This window comes from Pinus tabuliformis, chromosome 5_2, assembly GCF_031772625.1.
Source record: "Pinus tabuliformis cultivar Carrire ecotype Pingquan chromosome 5_2, CPIR1, whole genome shotgun sequence".
Taxonomy (NCBI): Eukaryota; Viridiplantae; Streptophyta; class Pinopsida; order Pinales; family Pinaceae; genus Pinus; species Pinus tabuliformis.
Window position 1 is genome coordinate 279,158,406 of NC_142306.1, and position 23,205 is coordinate 279,181,610.

At 40.0% G+C, this 23,205-nt stretch overlaps 1 protein-coding gene across 4 annotated transcripts in view; it reads left to right on the forward strand.

Annotated features, from left to right (window-relative positions):
- The window catches only part of LOC149158601 (uncharacterized), a 384,530-nt gene that overhangs the window by 316,703 nt on the left and 44,622 nt on the right, over window positions 1-23,205 (forward strand). For all 4 annotated transcript variants that reach the window (XM_089436264.1, XM_089436265.1, XM_089436266.1 and 1 more), the window contains one exon: window positions 13,793-13,844. In XM_089436264.1, the coding sequence (XP_089292390.1) occupies window positions 13,793-13,844 (52 nt within the window). The remainder of the gene's footprint in view (window positions 1-13,792; window positions 13,845-23,205) is intronic.

Sequence of the window (23,205 nt, forward strand, 5' to 3'; positions counted from 1 at the left end):
CACATGTGTCCACTAGGTCCATAAATGGTTAGCATCCCCCTCCCCCTATCCACACCTTGGGTCAAGCCTAGATCGATGCCCCAGAGGTTGATGAAGCTAAAAAGAAAATAAAAAGCATAATTTGGCCACTCTCAATAGGAAATGTACCACAGAATGCAAAAGATGGCCAGACACAAATTTAGCACGTGGCCAAAATCCAAACATGAGCTCTACGCTTTATCCATGGCCATCACCCTGGTTCCTATGAGTCCTAGATGAGGCCCTTTCATCAGTAAGGAACCCATGATTGTCCCAACCTCTGGTGGGCGATGAACTGCCCCACCTCAAGGGGGTATCCACTACTACATATTACGCATCGTGCTCTCCATCTGCTGGAGCCTCGAGCAGTTATAAAGAAAAATCAATCAAAGGCAAAAGGCAGAAGGGTGGAAAAACAAAGGTCGGGTAACTCATGTACCATGGTTTGCTCCCTCCTACATTCATACACCCAGGTGTGGGTTTCCCTTATTATAACTACCCTTGCACCTTGACATGTGGTTTAGATGATTCCCCTGATCCCCATTCCATTCCATTATTATATCATTTGCCACCTACCACTTAGGGATGTACCATGGACATGTCACACCATTTAGAGGTTGAAACCACCTAATAGGTTCCTTGGTTAACTCCCTATTGAGCTTGGAGACACTTGTACATGCCAAATCCCACTATGGAAAGGCATGCCACCATGAAGTGCCCCATTGATCCCATGACTTGTAAGCTTTATTACTTGATTATTCTAATGACTTGTTGTATTGGAGGGCAAGGGGACATATTGGATCTTATGCAGGATTGTAGGTGGATCTTTATTTGGGGCTTAGTCTCCTTATACGGGGTCCTAGCCCTCCAGAGGGCCACATTGGCACTTGTAAGGTGAGCATTGAGAGCCATGTGCCTCCACCATAGCAAAGATTACTTCTAGATCCCTAACACCGATCATTGATTGCTCATGTTCCACCTTTTAAATGACGATGATGTACCTGATTCACCATGCCCAGCTGGCTCCACACTTGCACCATACACTTGGCAGATGTTCTAGGGTCTAGAGGATGTTTCCCGCTATAGAGGGAGGGCTTACATCACCATCCTAGCCTTTACAAATAGTGTACAGGCATTATTGATCCACTTGGAGACCCATGAGGATGTCCTTGTGCCCCCACACCCACTTGAGAGCACCATAGGTTTTTGCTTGGAAGACAAAGGGCCAACCCCTTGTCCACTATGTTTGGGGCCCATTTCTACATCATGGCACCCTTTGGACTTCATTAGGTCTCCTCAAAGGCCCAATGACTCACTCTATTGATCATTAGACCCTCTTGAGAGGCTGATTCTTATGTTATTGAGCTATTCGGTGGTTTTTTCACCAAAAGTATTGTTATTATGCACATTATTTTATCTTAGGGGCTCAATTAGGCCAATTTAGCTAAATCAAATTCATTAGAGAGTATAAATAGAAGTGAGATGATTCATTTTGATCATCATCACTTGGATTGGGTATTTATCTCTTGTGACGGTTTTCGCTATTCCTTTTGGAGGAGGATTTTTAAATGTAATGGATGAATTTTGATGTTTGGTTTTATCTCTCTTTTCTTGGATCTTCATTATTGGCATAGTTTGGTGATTGGATATACTCTTTTATACATGTAAGTATTCTTTTAATGCTTATTCTTGTCATTTACTTTTGTCACATGAATGTTGTTGGGATTTTCGCTATACAAATTTTAAATTTATTGCTGCTCTATATGAAACTGTGGGAATCTTTGTTCTTTATAGCATTATATCACATGTGAATAGGTGAATGTTCCTAGAGATAATTTATGTTAGATACATCTCGATAAGTCATCATTTATTGCAAACTGAAGTATAAAGTCCTTGCAACAGTTGCTCTCATGCTCCAAATGCCATGCGAAGTTTTTGAAGGCCTCCTTGATTGGGTGAATTCTTCCCAAACCGTAAATTCTCTTAGACTCCATCTCTCCTAAAGGACAAGGCACTAATCTTCCATTGGTGATCATTTTCAACACTTATTCTTTTCACCTCCCTCCTTTTTTAGGCCTCGCCTACATAGGTCACCTAGGGTATCAATTATCTTACAATCTAGCCATTGAAACACTTTGATTTTTGGCCCACAACTGTGTTGAGGTTTGCTCTCGAGGCCCTCCAAATTTGAAGCAAATTTGACTGTGGGATCTCGAGATATAGCAAGCCCTAGCTCAAGGACCATTTCTTGCCCTAGTTTTCTCTTGGCTAGTGTCTCATTAGGATCATTGAATTCAAATCTCAAAGAAATTTTTTCTTTTGATCCTCTTCTCCTCCCTAATTAGGTCAAGCCCCTCTTTGGTCAATCAACCCCTTGACCTAGTTTGGGTCCACCTGGGTTGCCTATAGTCCTGCAACATTATAACTCAAATTCCACAAGGACTACATAGAATGCATTTCTCCATAAGGATCCTTAAGTCTAGGAAGACCCTTGTCAAGGCATATCCTCCAACCCTAGGCCAAGGTATCCTCATAACCCTTCTTAGAGAGCCCATCACGTTACTTCTCAAGCAAGCTATTTAATTGAGTCTCTCTTGTGATAGGCTTTAGGAATCACTCCCTATCCACTCATTGATCTATTCATCATTGTAATTACTCTTATACCGGGTCTCCCTCCATCAATGAAAATCCATAAAGAGCGGGGAGCCTTGGCTGAGGTGACATTGGGCTATCACTCCATTTTTTGCCCTTTGATCTAGTAGTTTCTCTATAGGATCCCCTCCTAGAACCCCTACTAGTTTGAGCGGTAACATTTTGGCACCATTGTCAAGAACACGAGACGTTCTTGCTTCTCATGCGACATTATTGACATATCATTTTGGTGACTCACTTGGAAGAACGAAGCCCTAGTTGTTCATTGAACCTAAAAGTCAACGCTTGTAGGGTGAAGCAAGCATTTGTTAAGGGAAGTCCTGGTTACCGGGTGCAAGCCCCGGAACTGACGATTGACGCTATGTGATTTATTTCACTAGTTTCAATCCCACTTCTTCACCCCTGTGAGCATCACCCGATGCAATGAGTGCTAAGTGAACTATTCAAATCATGAGAAATTAGTCACTTACGACTACCTCTCATGGAAATGGTCATACGTGAATGACTTACTTAACGCCGTTGAATCCCAAAAATGATATCTAATATAATGCACTGCGTAAACCCCCTTATACTTAAAGGCAATTTTAGTTCACCTTGGTGATTCCCATGATATCAATATATAAAGATCAATAGCTTTTAAAAGGCTTCATGTGTGGTTTCCTGCGTTGGATATCACATGGTTTCCAAGAATACCCAAATGCCCTAGATTGGAAGTTCATGCAAAATATGCCACAATTTGAGGGTGATCCATCCACAACAATTGACCACATAGCAAAACTTATCAAGCATGCTTCTGAGGTTAATGTGGTTCATCTAAACAGCCTCACGAAGTTTTTTATTGCTTATATTAAATACAAGCACCAAGGTTGACTTGTGTGAACTTGAAAGCATTTCATCTTTTATTGAGTTGATCAACACATTCGTGGAGTATATGGGACTGAAATTCCAATCTAATGAAGTTTTTTGTGAGAGCCTAGAGGCAGCCCTCCGAAGGGAAGGTCTCATCAGTGAAGATGAAGAGGATGGAGATAACCTTGAGGATCTAACTGATGAGCAAGAAGATGAGACCTCATTGGGTCCACATCATGGAAAGGATGATTTTGAGAACATGTGTTGGGAAGGATGAGTGTATGGAAATTGAAGTTGAGAGTAACCTTACCTTTCTCAAGGATATTACTTTCGATGATTTACATATCGAGGATCTAACTGATGAGCATGACGAAGATGAGACCTCATTGGGTCCACATCACGGAAAAGATGATTTTGAGAACACATGTGTTGGGAAGGATGAGTGAATGGAAAGTGAAGTTGAGACTAACCTTACCTTGCCGGCGTATTTATATTGATTTGAGATATGTTGGTTGCATTGGCTTTATGATTACACTTAGTATGTGTATTACACTATATGCATGTTAGTGTAAGATGCATTACATGCTCATTTTCTCATTAGAACTAACATCATATGATATTTTTCATGATAGATTAGTTGCATTTAGATTAAACTTGCATTTTACTTTCTTGTTGATTTTTACGGACTAATATTAAGCAAGGGTAATCACAAGACACCACAAAAAACATATTGCCCCGTGTGCTTGGTCTTTGATATGTGCAAGGATCAGGTCTACAGTACCAAGAGATTGTTGGTGTTCTCATGACCTCTCGTTCGAGTGGCTTTACGCACTTTCTCGAGAGCTCATGTCCTTGTTGGAGCTAGATGTTACCCACCACCTGTGAGTAGTATGCATAGGAGGAAATTTTCCTCCTAAATGGTCTCCAGCTAACAACCAATAGCCCCTTGTAGACCCTAGATAGCTCGTTGTGCCATTTTCTCTGTCACCTGAGCCAGCCATGTGGTCCTTCATCCATATGTTATGAATGTATGTTTGAAAGTGGGCCACCCAACCCCAAAGGTATGGCTTTTCATTGGTATAGTTGAGTAATTTCTCTTACCTGTCATGGGCACTTTTGGGTATTTATTGGTGAGGGGATTCGGCTGAAAGAGTGTGTTAGGTTTGTTTTTTTGTCTCCATTGTCCAATTTCATGGTTACCCTCATATCCCAGTCCTGTGGGATCTCCTTTACTGGCCATTAGCTTTAGGGATGGCACTACATGGGAAATTTTGATTTTGGTTGTGTGGTCCTGCTTCCCGATACCGCCTACATTACTCCCCTACCACTCATTTTACCCCTATTCGTCTTTCTTCCCATTCGGGTCCACATCTGTCCACTAGGTCCACATAGGGTTAGCCTCCCCCTCCCTCTATCCACACCTTGGGTCGGGCCTGGAATGATGCCTCAGAGGTTGATGTAGCTAAAATGAAAATAAAAGGCATAATTTGGCCACTCTCAATAGGAAATGTACCACAAAATGCAGATGATGGCCGAGACACACAAATTTAGCATGTGGGCAAAATCCAAACATGAGATCTGCCCCTTAACCATGGCCATCACCCTGGTTCTTATGGGCCCTAGATATGTCCCCTTCATCATTAAGGAACCCATAGTTGTCCCAACCCTTGGTGGGCGATGAACTGCCCCACCTCAAGGGGGTATCCACTACTACATATTACATGTCATGCTCTCGATCCCCTGGAGCCTCGAGAATTATGAAGAAAAATCAATCAAAGGAAAAGGAATATGAAGAAGGGTGGAAAAACAAAGGTTGGGTTAACTCATGTATCACGCTTTGCTCCCTCCTACACTCGTATACCCAGGTGTGGGTTTCCCTTATTAAGTTATTATAGCTACCCTTGCACCTTGACACGTGGTCTAGATTATTCCTCTGATCCCCACTCCATTCCATTATTATATCATTTTCCACCTAACACTTAAGGGATGTAACATGGACATGTCACCCCCTTTAGAGGGTGAAACCACCTAATAAAGTCCTTGGTTAACCCCCTATTGAGTTTGGAGACACTTGTACATGCCAAAGCCCACTATGGAAGGGCATGCCACCATGAAGTGCCCCATTGATCCCATGACTTGTAACCTTTATTAATTGATTATTCTAATGACTTGTATTGGAGGGCAAGGGGGTGCATTGGATCTTATGCAGGATTGCATGTGGATCTTCATTTGGGGCTTGGTCTCCCTATACGAGGTCCTAGCCCTCCAGAGGGCCACATTCGCACTTGTAGTGTGAGCGTTGAAAGCCATGGACTTCCACCATATGAGAGATTATTTCATGGATCCCCAACATTGGTCATTGATTTCTCATGTTCCACCTTTTGGATGAGGATGATGCACCTAGCTCACCATGCCCAACCAACTCCACACTTGCACCATACACTTGGCAGATGTTCAAGGGTCTAGAGGATATCTACTGCTACAGAGGGAGGACATACATCACCATCCTAGCCCTTATAGATGGTCTACAGACACTTTTGATCCACTTGGAGACCCATGAGGATATCCTTGTGCACCCACACCCACTTGGGAGCACCACAGGGTCTTCCTTGGAAAACAAAGGGCCAACCCCTTGTTCACTATGTTTGGAGTCCATTTCTATATCATGGCACCCCTTGGATTTCATTAGGACTCTTCAAAGGCCCAACGACTCAATCTATTGATCGTTAGACCCTCTTGAGAGGCTTATTCTTATGTTATTGAGCTATTTGGTGGGCTTGTCACCAAAAGTATTGTTATTATGCACATTATTTTATTTTAGGGGCTCCATTAGGCCAATTTAGCTAAATCAAATTCATTAGTGTATAAATAGAAGTGAGATGATTCATTTTGATCATCATCACTTGGATTGGGTTCTTATCTCTTGTGAGATTTTCGCTATTCCTTTTGGAAGAGGAGCTTAGATGCTATGGATGAATTTCGATGTTTGCATATCTCTCTCTTTTCTTGGAGCTTCATTATTGGCATAATTTGGTGATTGGATATACTCTTTATGCATGTAAGTACTCTTTTAATGATTATTCCTTTCATTTACTTTTGTCACATGAATGTTGCTAGGATTTTCGCTATACAAGTCTGAAATTTACTAATGCTCTATATGAAACTATGGGAATTTTTGTTTTTTATAGCGTTGGAACATGTCATGGGCCATGTATGAATGGGTGAATGTTCCTAGAGATAATTTATGTTAAATACATCTCGATAAGTCTTCATTTATTGCAAACTAAAGTATAAAGTCCTTGCAACAGTTATTCTCATGCTCTAAATGCCATGTGAAGTTATTGAAGGCCTCCTTGATTGGGTGAATTCTTCCCAAACCATAAATTCTTCTTGATTCAATCTCTCCCAAAGGACAAGGCATTAATCCTCCATTGCTGATCATTTTCATCGCTTACTCTTTTCCCCTCCCTCCTTTTCTAGGTCTAGCCTACATAGGTCACCTGGGACATCAATTGTCGAGGTTTGCTCTAGAGGCCCTCCAAATTTGAAGCAAATCCAACGGTGGGATCTCGAGATATAGCAAGCCCTAGCTCAAGGACTATTTCTTGCCCTAGATTTCCCTTGGATAGTGTCCTCATTAGGATCATTGAATTCAAATCTTAAAGAAAATTTTTCCTTTGATCCTCTTCTCCTCCGTAATTAGGTCAAGCCACTCTTTGGTCGATCAACTCCATACCCTTGACCTAGTTTTGGTCCACTTGGGTTCCCTATGGTCTTGCAACTTTATAACTCAAATTCCACAAGGACTACATAGAAGCCATTTCTCCATAAAGATGTTAAGTCTAGGAAACCCCTTGTCAAGGCATATCCTCCAACCCAAGGCTAAGGTATCCTCATAACCCTTCGTAGAGAGCTCATTACCTTGCTTCTCAAGCAAGTAAGCTATTTAATTGAGTCTCTCTTGTGAATATGCTTTAGGAATCACTCCGTATCCAATCATTGATCCATACATCATTGTGATTCCTCTTATATCGGGTCTCCTCCCGTCGGCGAAAATCCATAAAGAGCAGGGAGCCTTAGTTGAGGTGACATTGGGCTATCTCTCCATTGTTGACCCTTGACCTAGTAGTTTCTCTATAGGATCCCCTTGTAGGACCCTTGCTAGTTTGAGCAGTAACAGGTCCCAGTTGATCGAGGACACTGAGCTATTCTCTTCCCCCCTGTCTTAGCTCTTAGGGTGTGGAATTGATCCAAAGAGCTCTTGGGTTGAGGGAATTGTAGACAATAGGATAGTCTGTGATCGTTACCTCTTGTTAAGTTATATCTTGCCTATTGTCGAGCAATAAGATAGTTTGTGATCTTTACTCCACGGTAAATCGTGTCCTGCCTATTGTCTCTCTTTGGTCTTAACAGAGTAAACCCCAATTGGCATCCTACCCACAAGTTGGGCTTGTTGGGATTGGTTCCCACCCATCTGGCCAATGGGTGTTGGCTACTTGAGTCTATTGCAACACTTACGATTTATGGTAAGTGTTATCCTGCTCAAGTTATGGGATGCAGGTGCTCTACCATTGACTCTTAAGGGTCAAGTAAGATCAACACAAAATAGGATAGTCTGTGATTCTTGCCTTACGGTAAGCGACATCTTGCCTATTGTCACAAGTCAATAGGATAGAGTGTGATCCTTACCTCTCGGTAAGTGGTATCTTGCCTATTGTCCTTGGATAGAGGGTAGTAGCTTGAGCTCCCTTATGATGTCAAATTCTTCTTCTTTTAGATTCGAGAGTGTTCAGTAGATGAGCATAGATGAGTAGAGATGACATTTGACTTGATGATGACAAGACATTTCAGATGGGACATATGAAGCAGTCGGAAATTTCTCCCTACTTGATAGGAGTGTTAATTTGGCAGCTCGGGGATAAATTTACTCCTTTGGACAACCTTCCTCATTTGGAGAAGACCCTCTTTGCCCTTGGAAGAATTTAATTTTGTTAAGGAAAAATATATTTTTAATATAAAAACCCACATGTGCACAAAAGTTCAAGTCAGTCTAAAAGACAAACTGGGTCTCTAAGGAAGCATATAAATACAAGACAATTCAACCTCATTTGGCATCACATCAACTCATCCATTCTTCTCTCTCCTCTTGTGATTGGTTCATACATCTGAAATTGCAGGTCTCTCTCCCACACGTGCGAAGGAAAGGAAGGACAATCTAAAATCTGCATTGACTTTTTCTACTGCAACGGTTTGACCATCCGTTGACCACCTTTGACTTGCATAATTCTGATTTTTGGAGGCCGAATTCTTTGGCACAAAGATCGAGGTGTTCTGGGCAATTTGACTATAGTTGACCCCAAAATTTTGACCACAGGAAATTTGAGTTTGAAGGTGTGGCATGTATTTTTTCTCCTTTGACCATGGATTTTGGGACTATTTTGACTGATCTTTAACCAGCTTGGAAGGCTGCATTGACTGACACTTTGACCAAGACTTTTGTAGGGTTGTTGACCGTTGACTTGAGGACTAGTTAGGGCTTCATTTATTGCTGTTGACTTTGACCATATTTTACTTGGAACAAATTTGACTATTGGCTCATCATTTGGATATTGGTTGGTTTATTTTGTTGGATAGTCAAAGGATTGACTTTGTCTCTTGATTGATGAATTGGAATATTGTACTCTCTACTGAAAATTTTATGACAATCTAATAAGAAGAATAATTTGAAGGGGTTTTCCCCCTTGTGGGGTTTTCACAGCGTTTTTGTGAAGAATTTCAAAAGTGAATTTATCATTATTTGTTGTAAAGTTAATTTACAGAAGACAAATAAACTGCATATGTTAGGAGATAAATATCCAGTTACTGCATTTTTGGAAATTTCACAGGAGAGACATGCCTTTTGATGATGACATCACCTTTGGGAGGCATTTTTACTGACATGTATGGGTTATTTGCAATGTTCCACCAAGGTTCAGGAACGAGGGGGCGAGGGAGCGAGGGGGTGCGAGAGCAGCCTATGCAAAAGCTCCCTACCATTTTTTAGGAAACGTGGGGGAGCGTCAGGGTCTTAAAAATTTATAAATATAAAATATAATTTATTAATTGAGTCCACTATGACAATTTGGTTTGAATTGAAAAGCTGCAAAGCATGATCATTGATATGAATATCATTTGACATTATCCAAATTTATAATATCATATAAAATAATAAATTTAAAATTCTAATTCAGCTTGGTCAAATTCTAATTTAGATTTTGGTCAGACAGAGGGAGAGCTTCAGCTTGATAAGGTAGCCACTGAATTCTGTGAAAAGGTAAATGAACAGATCAGGAACACTGCATTGGCAATAGAAGGGGCAACTACAATGGGTTGTCCAGCTGTATTCGATCCAACAGCTAGAAAGTTTGTTATATTATATATAATATAGATAGTACACCATATGCTGAAAGAAGAGTTTTAGTTCTAGGAGAGATGAGAAGATCACATGAAAGAGTTTCAGACAGTTTACTATCAAATGACATTGACTGCAGGATGACCATCTGCAAACCAACTTGGGTGACCAACGATGGCATGGATAATTTGTCTACCTTATTAGAGCAATGCCATGCAGTTCAAACTTCAAACTAGCAGTGTATTTCAGGGGTGAAAATAATTTTCAGACCTGAGAATTCAAGCTGAGCAACTGTGGTCTGTGTAAATTTTGTAACTGTATAAATTCATATATAACGACAGTTCCTGAGATTTCTTGCTGCCCATAGTATTTTGTCATGCTTGCAGTAAACGCATGTTAGTCTATAGTCCACCCAATTTTTTCCCACATGACATAGGTGCTGCTTCCATAGTTTGTATGTCAAATGTCATGTAAATTAAAAACACAAATTGAAAGTCTCATATTCTTTGCCTGTCACTCCAGTTATCTCCCCACTGTAATCCAGCCATCACTTGAGAAAAAAATGAGAAGTTTTAAAAGGGAAAATTCATGTACGTGCTATATGGTCCAACAAATTTCCATGATACTGACCCTCTAAAATAACGCTTGTTGAAACCAAAAGACAGCACAAGACGTTATCCCCATACAGAACATGCGTAGCTTTGTACCACTTTAGGTCTATTAAATCATAAACTATAAGCAAGGCCATTTTTTTGGGAGCGTGGGGAAACGTCCCCTCAGGGAAGGGAAACGTTTCCCTAGCACATCCCCCTAAGTTTCCTCCATTTTGGGAGCGTGGGGAAACGTCCCCTACTCGTCCCCAAGTCCCCGGAGCGCGGGGGAGCGAGGAAACTAGACCCCTAAGGGGGGGGGGGGGGGGGGGGGGGGGGGGGGGGCGAGTCCCCGTGGAACACTGGTTATTTGAGGTATTTTTCATGTTCATTCATTATATAATCTATCTTTGGGGGTCAACATGATGATCTATCTACTTTGTATCATGGTTTTGTACTTCTAGGGGCTTGGTATCCCTCATATATATAGGGGAAAGATTTACTTCCTAGATCATTGCCACACACCTAGAGATCAATTGTATTTGCTAGTGCTACTTGTGTTTTCTCTCGTGTGCTATGGAGCACTAGTTGAACAATTTTTCTCTTGGGAGATTCTTTGTGGATGGTTCTCTTTTCATGGATGAATATTGGTGATTTTTGATGATATATACTATGCTATGTAGGTTATCTTCTTCCAATCTTGTTTTCTCTTGAGGTGACCGAGGTTTTGCTCCCTCCCTTTATTTGTCCAAGAAGATAGGAGGATGCTAGCATTAGAGGATTAAGGGACATTAGTGTGTCTCCCTTAACTTCTTTTAATCCACATCCATCTTTTTCTTCCAAATATTATTATTCCTAGACTCCATTACCCCTAGATTGAGAAAGTCACTTGTCTTATCTCGTGTCAATTTTTAAAACCCTAAAAAATCTTTTTTTTACTTTTTCTAGTGTAAGTTAGGGTTAATTTACATCAAAATCTATATTTTCAGCATTAATTGTCTTGGATGTTATTGTCCCGAGGTTAGGGTTTTTGTTGTAATTAATTGAAGAAATATTTACATGTACTTTCCAGCCCTAATTTAGGGCTGATGTCTGGGGTTTATGGTGCTGTTATATATCTTTTAATCACAAAATTTGTTGTAATTTATTCTCTTTTTTGCTCATAATTGTAGCCATCGTTTTACATATTTTTTGTTATAGATTCAGGGGCTAGTTTTATGTCTGTTAATTTATGCTTTAAAAGGCTATTTTATGACAGCAAAGTGTAATTTCTAGATCTGTTATGTTTGCAAATCTATTTGTGCCTCTATTTGGTTGACCTAACCCTTTAGGTTGAGCCATAGGAACCTTTGAACTCTAATCTCGAAGTTGCTCTTCTAACCACTCTAAAACCTAATTACTATTTTTATTGAGTGAAATTTAATGTAGAACCCAGTGTTGCGGGGGAGCACCCCGCCCCCCTCGATCCCGCTCCCAATCCGTGCTCCAGGCGGAAGCGACTTTGGAGCGGGTCGGAAGCGCGCTCCCGAAATTTTTTTTCGCTCCCTGCCTTTTCGGGAGCGTTTTGCCTTTTTTGCAATTTTTTTTGTAGTAATGTTCAAAATGCAATTTTTTTTTAAAGAAACAAATAATTTTTGAGTGAGGCAGCTTAATGATCAAGTCTATGTCCCATTACTATGAAATGACTCAGGATGTTTGAGAGTGGTTCCGGCCTCATTGGATTTCATATGGAGAAAGTAGAATTTTAGATTTCATTCAAAATCTAGCAGACTTGTCAGTTTTTCAGGATTTCAAAATTGCAATGTTTCCATTGAATTTTGTCATGTATTAGGGTATGGAACTTGTATTTAATCAAGAGCACCAATCCCTCTATGTACCTTGATGTTAGTGACATTGGTTGTCGAACTCCTCTATCATGACCCTCCTAAAAATGTACACATCACTCAAACAAAATCTTGACTTGACATGCTATGCTTTTTCTATCTTATGTTAATGCTTAGAGGGTGATATTAATGACAAAGATCCCTATACAGATACAGAGGTAATGACAAAGATACCTATGGATATTAATGCTTAGAGGGTGATATTAATGACAAAGATCTTGATTTTCCAACAAGATTAAAAAATTAGACATTTCTCGTGGTGGCAAGAGGCCCAAGCATAATAAATAGATAATAGATTTACTTCTCTTTCCTAGTTTCTAGTAGTTTTTATAACTATTGACTCTTTCATATTTATTATGATATTTTTTTAAACAATATATGACAATTTAAGTTTGAAGTTGGCAATTATAACTCATTAGTAATGAATTATGAATATGATGCTTCATGAAAGTTGAAAGTTGTTTCATTTCATTTCATTTTATAACATTTCATTTCATGTTAGATATTAATTTTTGTGATGGTTACACTTAGCTTACAAGTACAACTTTGGTGATCAATGATGATAAATGTTATATATTGAATTTTGAAAGTTTGAAACTTTAAGATTGATGAATCATGAGACTCAATATGTTGTATGTTACTAACTTGTGGACGTGGTTGATGAAGATTATAACTTCTAGATGATTGTTGTTATATGGTTCAATCTATGTTTTTTTATGTTTTTTATATCTAATTCATTATTCTACATGTTTTTGTTGACATATATGTATCAAAATATAAAAAATATATATATTATATAAAAAACGCTCCGGGATTCGCTCTCGCTCCCGTTTTCGCTCCCGCTCCCAAGTAACATTGGTAGAACCCTTAGAAGACATCTAAGTTAAGGTAATTGGGTTATTTGATTTCTAGGATCTATGTAGGGAAGCCTTCCTTGTGTTGCATCGTGTCCATCACTAAAACGAGGGGAGTTGTTATTGAGGTGACAGTTGTAACACTTCCATTGTTGCACTCAATTTAATTTGCCCAGTGAGGATCTGCACTACGGTGTTAGATTTTGCTTTAACAAGGCTCGCATTCATATATCTGTTTATTTTATTCAAACTAGAACATTCAAATATCGATCTGCATTTATGTTGCAGAATTCAATGTGATTATATATGTTTTTATGTGCAATGTTTTGTTGAGAGAGGTGTCTTGTTGATTGAACACTTTGTCTTTAGTTATTGAAGGTTTTATTGGTTTTGCCAATTTAAGATTATAGAAATTTACAGGAAATGTTCTAGATTTTCCATTGTATTTCTATAACAATTCACTTTATTATGTAAATTTATGTACTGTTTTTGTTCCAAAACAAGGTGGTAACTTCATATAATTTGTAACCTCTGTGTATTTGTTGGTCAATGCAGATGATGAGATAATTGAAGGACCATCAAAGATATCGCTTCACTGTCCAATAAGGTTTGTTGATTACCGTGTATCTCAGACAACAGAATGGTTTTTTTCACTTCTTCTGTTCAATCTTGTTAGCAATACTAAATTGGCTTCTTGTCTACACTCTTTTCAGAAAATTATATGGCAGTGTTTGATGAATAATTTTGTCAGACTCCAGAATCCCTTTCAGATGAAAGAATAATTATTGACTGTTAAATGTTAGTGTTAAAAATTAATGAATAGTATCAGAACCTTCAAATGCAAGACCTTACATGGTGGACACTTTTCAGGACAGGGAGAATGGGATCTTTTTTAAGGACAGAAATGGCTGAGACTATGCCTGATCGTTAGTTAGTTACACTCTTGAGTAATTTGTGGATTAAGTACTCTATCATCACATTGTTGCTGTGTATCCTTTTCTTAGATCATGTTTTGAAGGATACCTGTGAGAAAGGCCATGGAGCATCCATGGAGAAAGCATAGTTGTGATAAGATCTTGAGGCAAAAGTTATGCAATAGAGGTGGATATCGGATATATATGGCAACATACCAGCTGACAGAATTCGTAAGGATATGTTATGATAGTAAAGCAGGCACTTCCTGTACCTACAGTGAATCTATTTCATGTGCTTCTGTCTTTTCTTTCACATTTGAACATCAATGCGATAATAAACACAATAAAATCATTTTTTTCTTAAATACCTATAATTTTATATCATCCACATAAGATGCAACCCACAACTTAGTTTGTAAATGACTAACAGGTGGAATCTAGATGTGGAATTATAGTTTGTACTATGTTACCGGATCCGGCAGCCGCTGGTCAGAGATCTCCGTATCCTCGGATCTGATACGGATCCGGATCCGGATACGGAGAAATACGTATAAAAAACGGCACGTGGCGGATGGCATATTTTTGAAACGGCTCGTCCTTCCCGGAAACGTATAAAATGTGGTCGAATGCAGAGAATGACTTCCTGCATGCAATGAGAATGGATGAGCCGGCTCACAGAATTCCTGCGTGGGGTTCTGAAATAATCTTCCCCACAGAGCTACAACAAAATCCTCTGCAACGCTGAGGGTTTTCGAATACTATTGCTATTATTGTGTCGGCTCAGAACGACCGAAACCTCGGATTCTCTCGACGGAACCCCGATCTGCTCGGCTGCCTTACGGAATGTTACTGCTCGGCTGCCTTACTGCTCGGAGTGTTACCATGTTACTGCTGCCTTACTTCTCGGAGTGTTACTGCTGCCTTACTGCTCGGAATGTCAAATGCCGGAACCCGCAGAACTTAAAACCGAAAAAGCGAAAAGATAAAACAATTGTAACGATTCCGGGTTTACACAGCCGTGCTAATTTTTTTTAATTTATCAGCGTTTACATTAGTTTAAAGATGACCAGTGCTTTTTAATGATGATTAGTGCTTTTAATTAAACTAATGTAAGTGCTTTTTAATTTATCAGCGTTTAATTAATATTTAATTAATATTTATAAATGATACATTAAGAATTATATATATAATAATTATTTATTGTATGTAAAAATTATATATTAAAAAATTAGCATATGTTTTTATTTTTATATTTGTATAAATTTAGTTTTTATTTTTATATTTATATAAATTTTAATTTTAAAAATTATAAAATATTTTATATTTGCTTGTACTTGCCGTTTCTTTGCCGTTTCCGGATCCTGGGTTTTCAAAAAACTGGCGGATCCGTATCCGAATCCGGATCCGTATCCGTATCCGGATCCGAATCCTGGTAACTTAGAGTTTGTATCATAGTTTTCTTCGCTTCCAACAATCCTTTCTTCTGTGGGCAAACTTCACACTTTGTAATAATTAGACACTAAAGCTGCACACATGCAGATCACGTGCATGTATTTTTCCTTGCACGATTTGTTTTTGGACCGTTATACAACTCTATTATACATTACAAAAATATATGTTTTACTTTCTGCAAATTGTCAATCTTTCATGTGTTTGCAAAGTCTATGTGTAATATCCCCAAGGGAAATTTACAATGATAAACAAAGCATACATAGAAAAAACACACACAAATTTCACACAATATTAAACACCCAGAAAATGCCAAAATATGCGCTGAGTTGAGCCATTTTATTAAGATAAATGATGGGGTACAATATGAGATCAGAAGGCATGCACCTGGGCTTGCCCAAGGCAAGCTAACATGACCCAAGTGATGAAATCAGCTGCACAAACACTAGGTAGCTGTCCCCAACAAAGCTCAGCGCTGGCCCTCAGGAACTACACTGCTGGCTGCAAGAAATGGCTGCTAGGACCTGCTCTGGTGCTCAGAAAATCAGGGGAATTAACCCCGACCTCTCCTCCAAGAACCCACTAAAACTCAACAAGGGTTTGGCCATATGTTGACCTCGGAATTTCAGCCCAATTTCTCCTAGCTCCCCTAGCTGCTGGGTATTTCGACCCACCTGTAAATGTCACTATTGAAGCCTTCCAAAGGGCTGAGATATTCAGCAAATCCCCTTCTGGAACTCCTGCAGAAGTCTCAACCCCAGGGCCCAAACGCTTCTTCCTCCCAATGCCCCACATGTGTCACGAAAAGGTATTGTGCAGGCTCACACAGTCCCTGCTGATGAATGCTTGGCCCAACCAATTCTCTCCCTACTGATATATGTTTTACTTACTGCAAATTTTCAATCTCTCATGTGTTTGCAAAGTCTATGTGTAATATCTTCAAGGGAAATTTACAATGATAAACAAAGCATACATAGCAAAAACACATACAGAAATTTCACACGATATTAAACACCCAAAAAACCCCAAAATATGCGCTGAGTTGAGCCATTTTATGAAGATAAATGATGGGATACAATATGAGATCAGAAGGCATGCACCGATGCTTGCCCAGGGCAAGTTAACAAGGCCCAGGTGATGAAATCAGATGCACAAACACTAGGTAGTTGTCCCCAACAAAGCTTGGCGTTGGCCCTCAGGAACTACACTGCTGGCTGTAAGAAATGGCTGCTAGGACCTCCACTGGTGCTCAGAAAATCAGTGGAATTAACCCCGACCTCTCCTCCAATAACCCACCAAAACCCAACAAGGGTTTGGCCATATGTTGACCTCGGAATTTCGACCCAATTTCTCCTAGCTTCCCTAGTTGTTGGGTATTTCGACCCACCTATAAATGTCACTGTTGAAGGCTCCCAAAATGGCTGAGATATTCAACAAATCCCCTTCTAGAACTCCTCCACAAGTCTCAGCCCCAAACTCCTCTTCCTCCCAATGCCCCACGTGTGGCACGAAAAGGTAATGCACAGGGTCCCGCAGTCCCTGCTGATGAATGCTTGGCCCAACCAATTCTCTCCAAAATGAGGCCCTAGAATTTCTCTAAATCTTCAACAAATGATGTCCCTTGGTTATCCTCGAGACCCAACAAATCACTTGCCCCACAACAGTTCCTCCAATGGCTGCGTATTTTTCCTTCTTGCGTCCCACCTACTGAACCAGCTCCACAAATACGTTGAAAAGACTCCCAAATCAGATTGAAGGTGATGAAGACTCTCTCCTAGGGCTAACACTTGAGGTCCACCGAAGCAAGGGTGAGATTCTCGCCTGAAAATCTCTTGTGCTCAACAACACATGCAGACTTGGCTTCCAACTCAAGCGTGCTAGTCAAGGTGAATGTTCAAATGATAAAGATGCCTGAAAATGAGTGCCTCCTCCTATTTTGTCATCGTGCCTCCAATTTTCTCATGTGGGACCCAACCATCGATTCCCTTCATCATTTCCCTCCAAGAGTGCATATTTCCAAAAGGGGAGCATGTGGCCCCCACCATCCACTAACCATTCAATTTTTCCCGTTCTCTTATGTTGGGCCCTTGCCTTAGCTCCAAAACTTCAAGTGGGGTCCCGCAACCCACTTTTCCTAAGTGAAAGTACAAAATATGACAAAATTGGAAAAGTTAATATTTCTGAAGCAACAAAACTTGTAGCTTGTTGACTTAAATGTAAAAATACACCAGAGGTATTTTGTAATCATAATTTATTATATAAAAATGTATAAGTGATGTCGAATGTTATAATGAGGACCCACATATATACTAAGCAGGTGTCTTTTCGTGATTGGGCATGTCTTGTAGACATGCCTTTTCACTTAACTTAATGACTATTTAACATAATCAACAGTTGCTTATTTTATTATTTACATTATTTATATTCACTTTATTTTATGTAATTCATATTCATGACATTGCCATTTCCTTCAGAAGCTTTGTCCTCAAAGTTTGTAGCTGACGATTTTCTTCACATTGGTGTAGGTCGTCTTTGTTTCGTCTTTGTCCTTAACATGTAGAATTCTCTGGTAATTTTTCTTGAACTAAGGTTTTTTTTCTTTTAATTTAATTTAAATAATAATAATAATTTTATTATTATTATTATTATTATAATAATATATATTTATTTATTTATTAATATATATAACTATATAATATAGTATATATATTGGATCATATGTTGATTAATTATGGGAGAAGGAACGTGATCAAATTCCACGAAAAATCGTGATGGTTGGGCCTGCCTTAACGCAGCAGTGTTTGAAGTCATCCACCGCAATGTTTGAGTTGTCGGGAATGAGGAGTGGACGCTGCAAGTTCGAAGCCTGTCAGAGCCCAATGAACACTGCGGAGACCAGTCATTGTTTAGTAGAGTTGACACAGACTGAGGATTGGTTTTATGCCGGGTGCGGAGTCGGATGGGGAGGGGTTCGTGGGTAGGCTCAAGCGTCAAATTGTGCAACAATGTGGATGTCGGTTGGACTGAATGTTGGTTGACCTGAATGTAGGTGACTCGGCTCAGCATTTGCAGGGAACCAATGACTGAGTGCAACATGGATGCGGAACAGGGAGGATCGATAATTATTGACGGCACAAAGGGGAAGGACAAGATAGGCTTCGGGGCATGGTTCGATGGTGTATGAAGACAGATCAAAGCGGAAAGCAATGGGGTTTACGTGGGAAGCACGGGACGGACAGGGACATAGTAGGTGGACGACGGATCGATACACTATAAGGAGCTAGTCCTTCTATATGAAGAGAAGATTTGATGTTTGCAACTGGAAGTGCTCCGGGTAGTTCCCAGGATGTTAGACTTCTTTGAAGTGGAGCATTGTTTATTGCTAAAACAATTTGATTGCTTTTATCAACATCAAGAATCTGGACACTAGATTTTACAAATGTCAACATTTCCCTTAAATCTCCCTTGTAGATGCAATAAACTTGGTTAGATGAGGGGTGATGGGTATATCTGGTTTCCTGCATATATAAATCGATTGTGGTTTCTCCAATAGTTCTGCTTGTACTGTGAAAAATCCCAACTTGCAATTTTTCATTGTGGGTATTGTCTGAATCAAACATGGAATTTTCCTTCGCCACATTATCAGTGACTCTCCTTGCATGTTGCAGGAATTCATATGTCAACTGCATTTCAGCTTATGGATCACCAATAAACACTAGACAAAAGAAACTCTGGTTTTTTTTCTTAAGTGGTAATGTCCTTCAAGCATCTCTTTATATGCAAAGTATTAGTCATATTCATGTTGTGGACCCAACAAGGACGTGACAGTAATGTCTTGAGCGAAAACATGGTGCTGGTTGAAAACATGAAGACCTTCCCACAAAACTCTAGGTCACTAAACCATGGTGCTGGTATCGAAGAATGCATAACCATATTTGCTAGCATCAAAATTTTCAAAGTGTGACTATACATTTGATTGACCCCCTAATTGTCGATCCCAGGGCAGATGCTTTTCTCCACCATCCATCAGTTTTGAGATATATTTTCTGAAATCTCCAAGATGATGTCGAAATTTAATGAACAACTTCATCTGTTCCCCATTATTTTTAGCATCCTCTTCATCTACCCCTAAACCAAGAAGCTCTTTATCGAATTTGTCAAGAAGTCTCTCAAGAGCCACACTTGTTTCGAGGAACCCCTCTTTTGTTTGGATGAAACAATAGCCATCTCTATAGTATAACCATGTTAAAAAAATTTCAACCACCTTGTCAGACCATTGAATATCATTGTTATGAAGTTTCTCTGCTAGGGTTTTGGGAGGACATGTGTGAGGTATGTGATGTGCTATTATTTTGGCCCATTTCTTATGGGCTTCTATCACTGCCTGTTCTCATCGAGACTCTGGTCTCCATATATAGAATTTCTCATCCTCATCTCTAAAATTTTCCATATTCATATCAGTTCCTTCATTGGAAGCATTTTCTTCTACTTCTTTGATCACATTTTCTTCTTCATCATCATCATTTTCTTCTTCAACATTTTCCTCATTGTTATGATATTTCTCATCTTCTTGTTTCTCAAGATAGTCCTCATCCACCTCATCTTCATCCTCATTATCATCATTCTGATCAAAGTCTTCTTCTCTTGCTTCACCTTGTTCCGTTTCTTCAATGTCGCTATCATCTTCCTTATTATCGATTTCCTTTAGATGTGCCTTAAATTTTGCATATGGTTTTTCCCATTGTTGAACCTTTTCTTGAATTTTACTAAATTGCTCAACGCATTTAGGGCGAAAACTTAATGGTATATTGTGCGGTGAACTACGTTAAAAGACTTGCATGATTATATTGTGCGCTGAACTACGTTCAAAGACTCGCATGATTATATTGTTCGCCATGGCTCTGATACCATTGAAGAAACAAAACTTGTAGCTTGTTGACTTAAATGTAAAAATACACAAGGGGTATTTTGTAATAATAATTTCTTATATATAAAAATGTATAAGTGATGCCGAATGTTATAATGAGGACACGCATATATAATAGGCAGGTGCCTTTTCGCGATTGGGCATGTCTTGTAGACATGCCTTTTCACTTAACTTAATGACTATTTAACATAATCAAGATTTGATTATTTACATTATTTATATTCACTTTATTTTATGTAATTTATATTTGTACTCAATGCCCCTCAGCTGCAACTCCTGATCACTAATTCTATCTCTCTTAGCAAACCCCGCTCTAGAGAATAGAATGACTGATCACTCTAGTGTGTTCTCCAAGTGACCCTCAAGCCTCCTCTTATACTTTTCTCGTTGACATATCAACGGCCGAGATTAAGTCCCTAATCAACGGCTAAGATTAGATCTAGCCCGATCCATGTCTTTTGGACCATTCTAACACAATTTCATATTAATACACATTAATATTTTATTTTCCCTAAGTTTAAAATTAGGGACTCCATTAAAAATATTAATTATTTTAATATCTCCTGAACTGTTTAGAATCTACCCAAACCCTTTATGGGTATTGGAGATCTCATGTGCCCTAACCTCTCCACCAAATTTCGTGGCTAGAGCACATCCGATGCTACCCCAAATCAACATTTGGGGCCCGACTATCTCCAATCATCATATCAGCGAAAGTCAATGCATCATAACCATACAAAACTCGAAATGGGGACATACCTATGGACTTGTGGTACGTTGTGTTGTAGCAGTACTCGCCCAAATGCAACCACCGTATTCATGCACATTGTTGGCCCATCACATAGTTGCGTAAATAGCCCTTCAGCCACTTGTTTACAATCTTCGTTTTCCCATAGGTCTGGGGGTGATATCTAGTGCTCGGGGTGAGCTCAGTATCCACCAATCAAAATAACTCCTGCCAAAATCCTCCCATGAACCTATTGTCCCAGTCACTAACAATAGTCTTTGGAAGACCATGAAGTCAAAACACCTCCCTGAAAAATAGTTCAGCCACCTGTGAGGCCGAAGACCGGGCAGAAATAGCGAAGAAGTGGGCAAATTTGGTTAATTTGTCTACCACCACATAGATGCAGTCCTTGCCTTGGACTGTAGGCAACCCGGTGATAAAATCCATCGAAATACTCTCCCATTTCCCCTCAAGGATAGGAAGAGGTTGTAACAATCCAACAGGGTGTGTTTGCTCACCCTTGTTCCTTTGGCACGTATCACACTTACAGACATGCCTCAGAACATCACCCTTAAGGCCCTTCCATGCAAAACGCTCCCTGATAGCCCTATATGTTTTGGTGAACCCCTGATGCCCTACTAACGGTGAATCGTGGGCAGCTTGCATAATCTTCTCCCTCAATTGGGAGTTGGGCACTAAATAAATCCGGTCCTTATAGTAGATCACCTCATTCATCACCCTGTATCAGTCATCCGTAACTGTGCCATCAAGGACCTCACATGCAAATCAGTCCTTAGAATACTCCACTAGCAACTGCGCCTTCCAATCTGGTGCAATGCTCATCAGCGAAATAGTGGCCGGCCTCTTGGACAATGCATCAGCTACCACTTTGTGTCGACCCTTGACATACTCAATGTCAAAGTCGTACACCTGAATTTTGCTCACCCAAAATGAGTCTGAGGCTATTGTGATCATGTTTTCACTCGGAACCTGTTGCCCACCAAGTATTGTCTAAACTTGGCCAGCGCATGCATGATGGCTAGCATCTCTTTGTCATATATGAAGTATAGCTACTTGTGGGGAAGTTGCTTTCGACTCTCAAAAGTTATCGAGCGCCCCCTTGCATCAGGACCGCTCCTATGCCCTCCCCTGATGCATTGCACTCAAGCATAAAGGGCTGTGTGAAATCTGGAAGTGCCAACACTAGGCACTCAAAAGCCTCTTGTGCTCCATCAATCCACTCAACTGCCCCCTTCTTAGTCAAATCAATGAGGGGGGTTGCCAATTGGGAGAAGCCCTTCACAAACTTCCTGTAGTAGGTGCATATACTCACGAAACCCCTCAACTCCGTCACATTCTAGGGTACTGGCTAGTCCCAGATGGCCCTAATCTTCTCCTCATGCATTCTCATGCCATCCTCCCTAATAATATGCACCAAAGGGAGCATCTTTGTCAATCCGAACTCACACTTGGACAACTTGGCGTAGAATTGCTGCTCCTCTAAAATGCGCAACACCACCTCCAAGTGCTGCAAATGCTCCTCCCAGGTCTAGCTATAGATCAGAATGTTGTCAAAAAATACCAATACGAATCTCCGCAACTGCCCACGGAACACATGGTTCATGCAGGACTGGAAGGTGGCAGGTGCGTTGGTTAGTCCGAAAGGCATAACCAGAAACTCGAAGTGCCCATAGTGACACTTGAAAGTCGTCTTGGGGATGTCCTCATCCCTCACTTTAATATGGTGGTACCCCAAACACAAGTCTATCTTGGAGAAGTACTTGGCTCCTCTCAGCTCATCCATCAGCTCATCTATGCGTGGAATGGGGTAGCAGTTCTTCAGGGTCTTTTTGTTGAGTGCCCAATAATCTATGCACATGTGTAACGTCCCATCCTTCTTCTTCACCAGGACAACTGATGAAGTGAAGGGGCTAGAGCTAGGCCTAATATG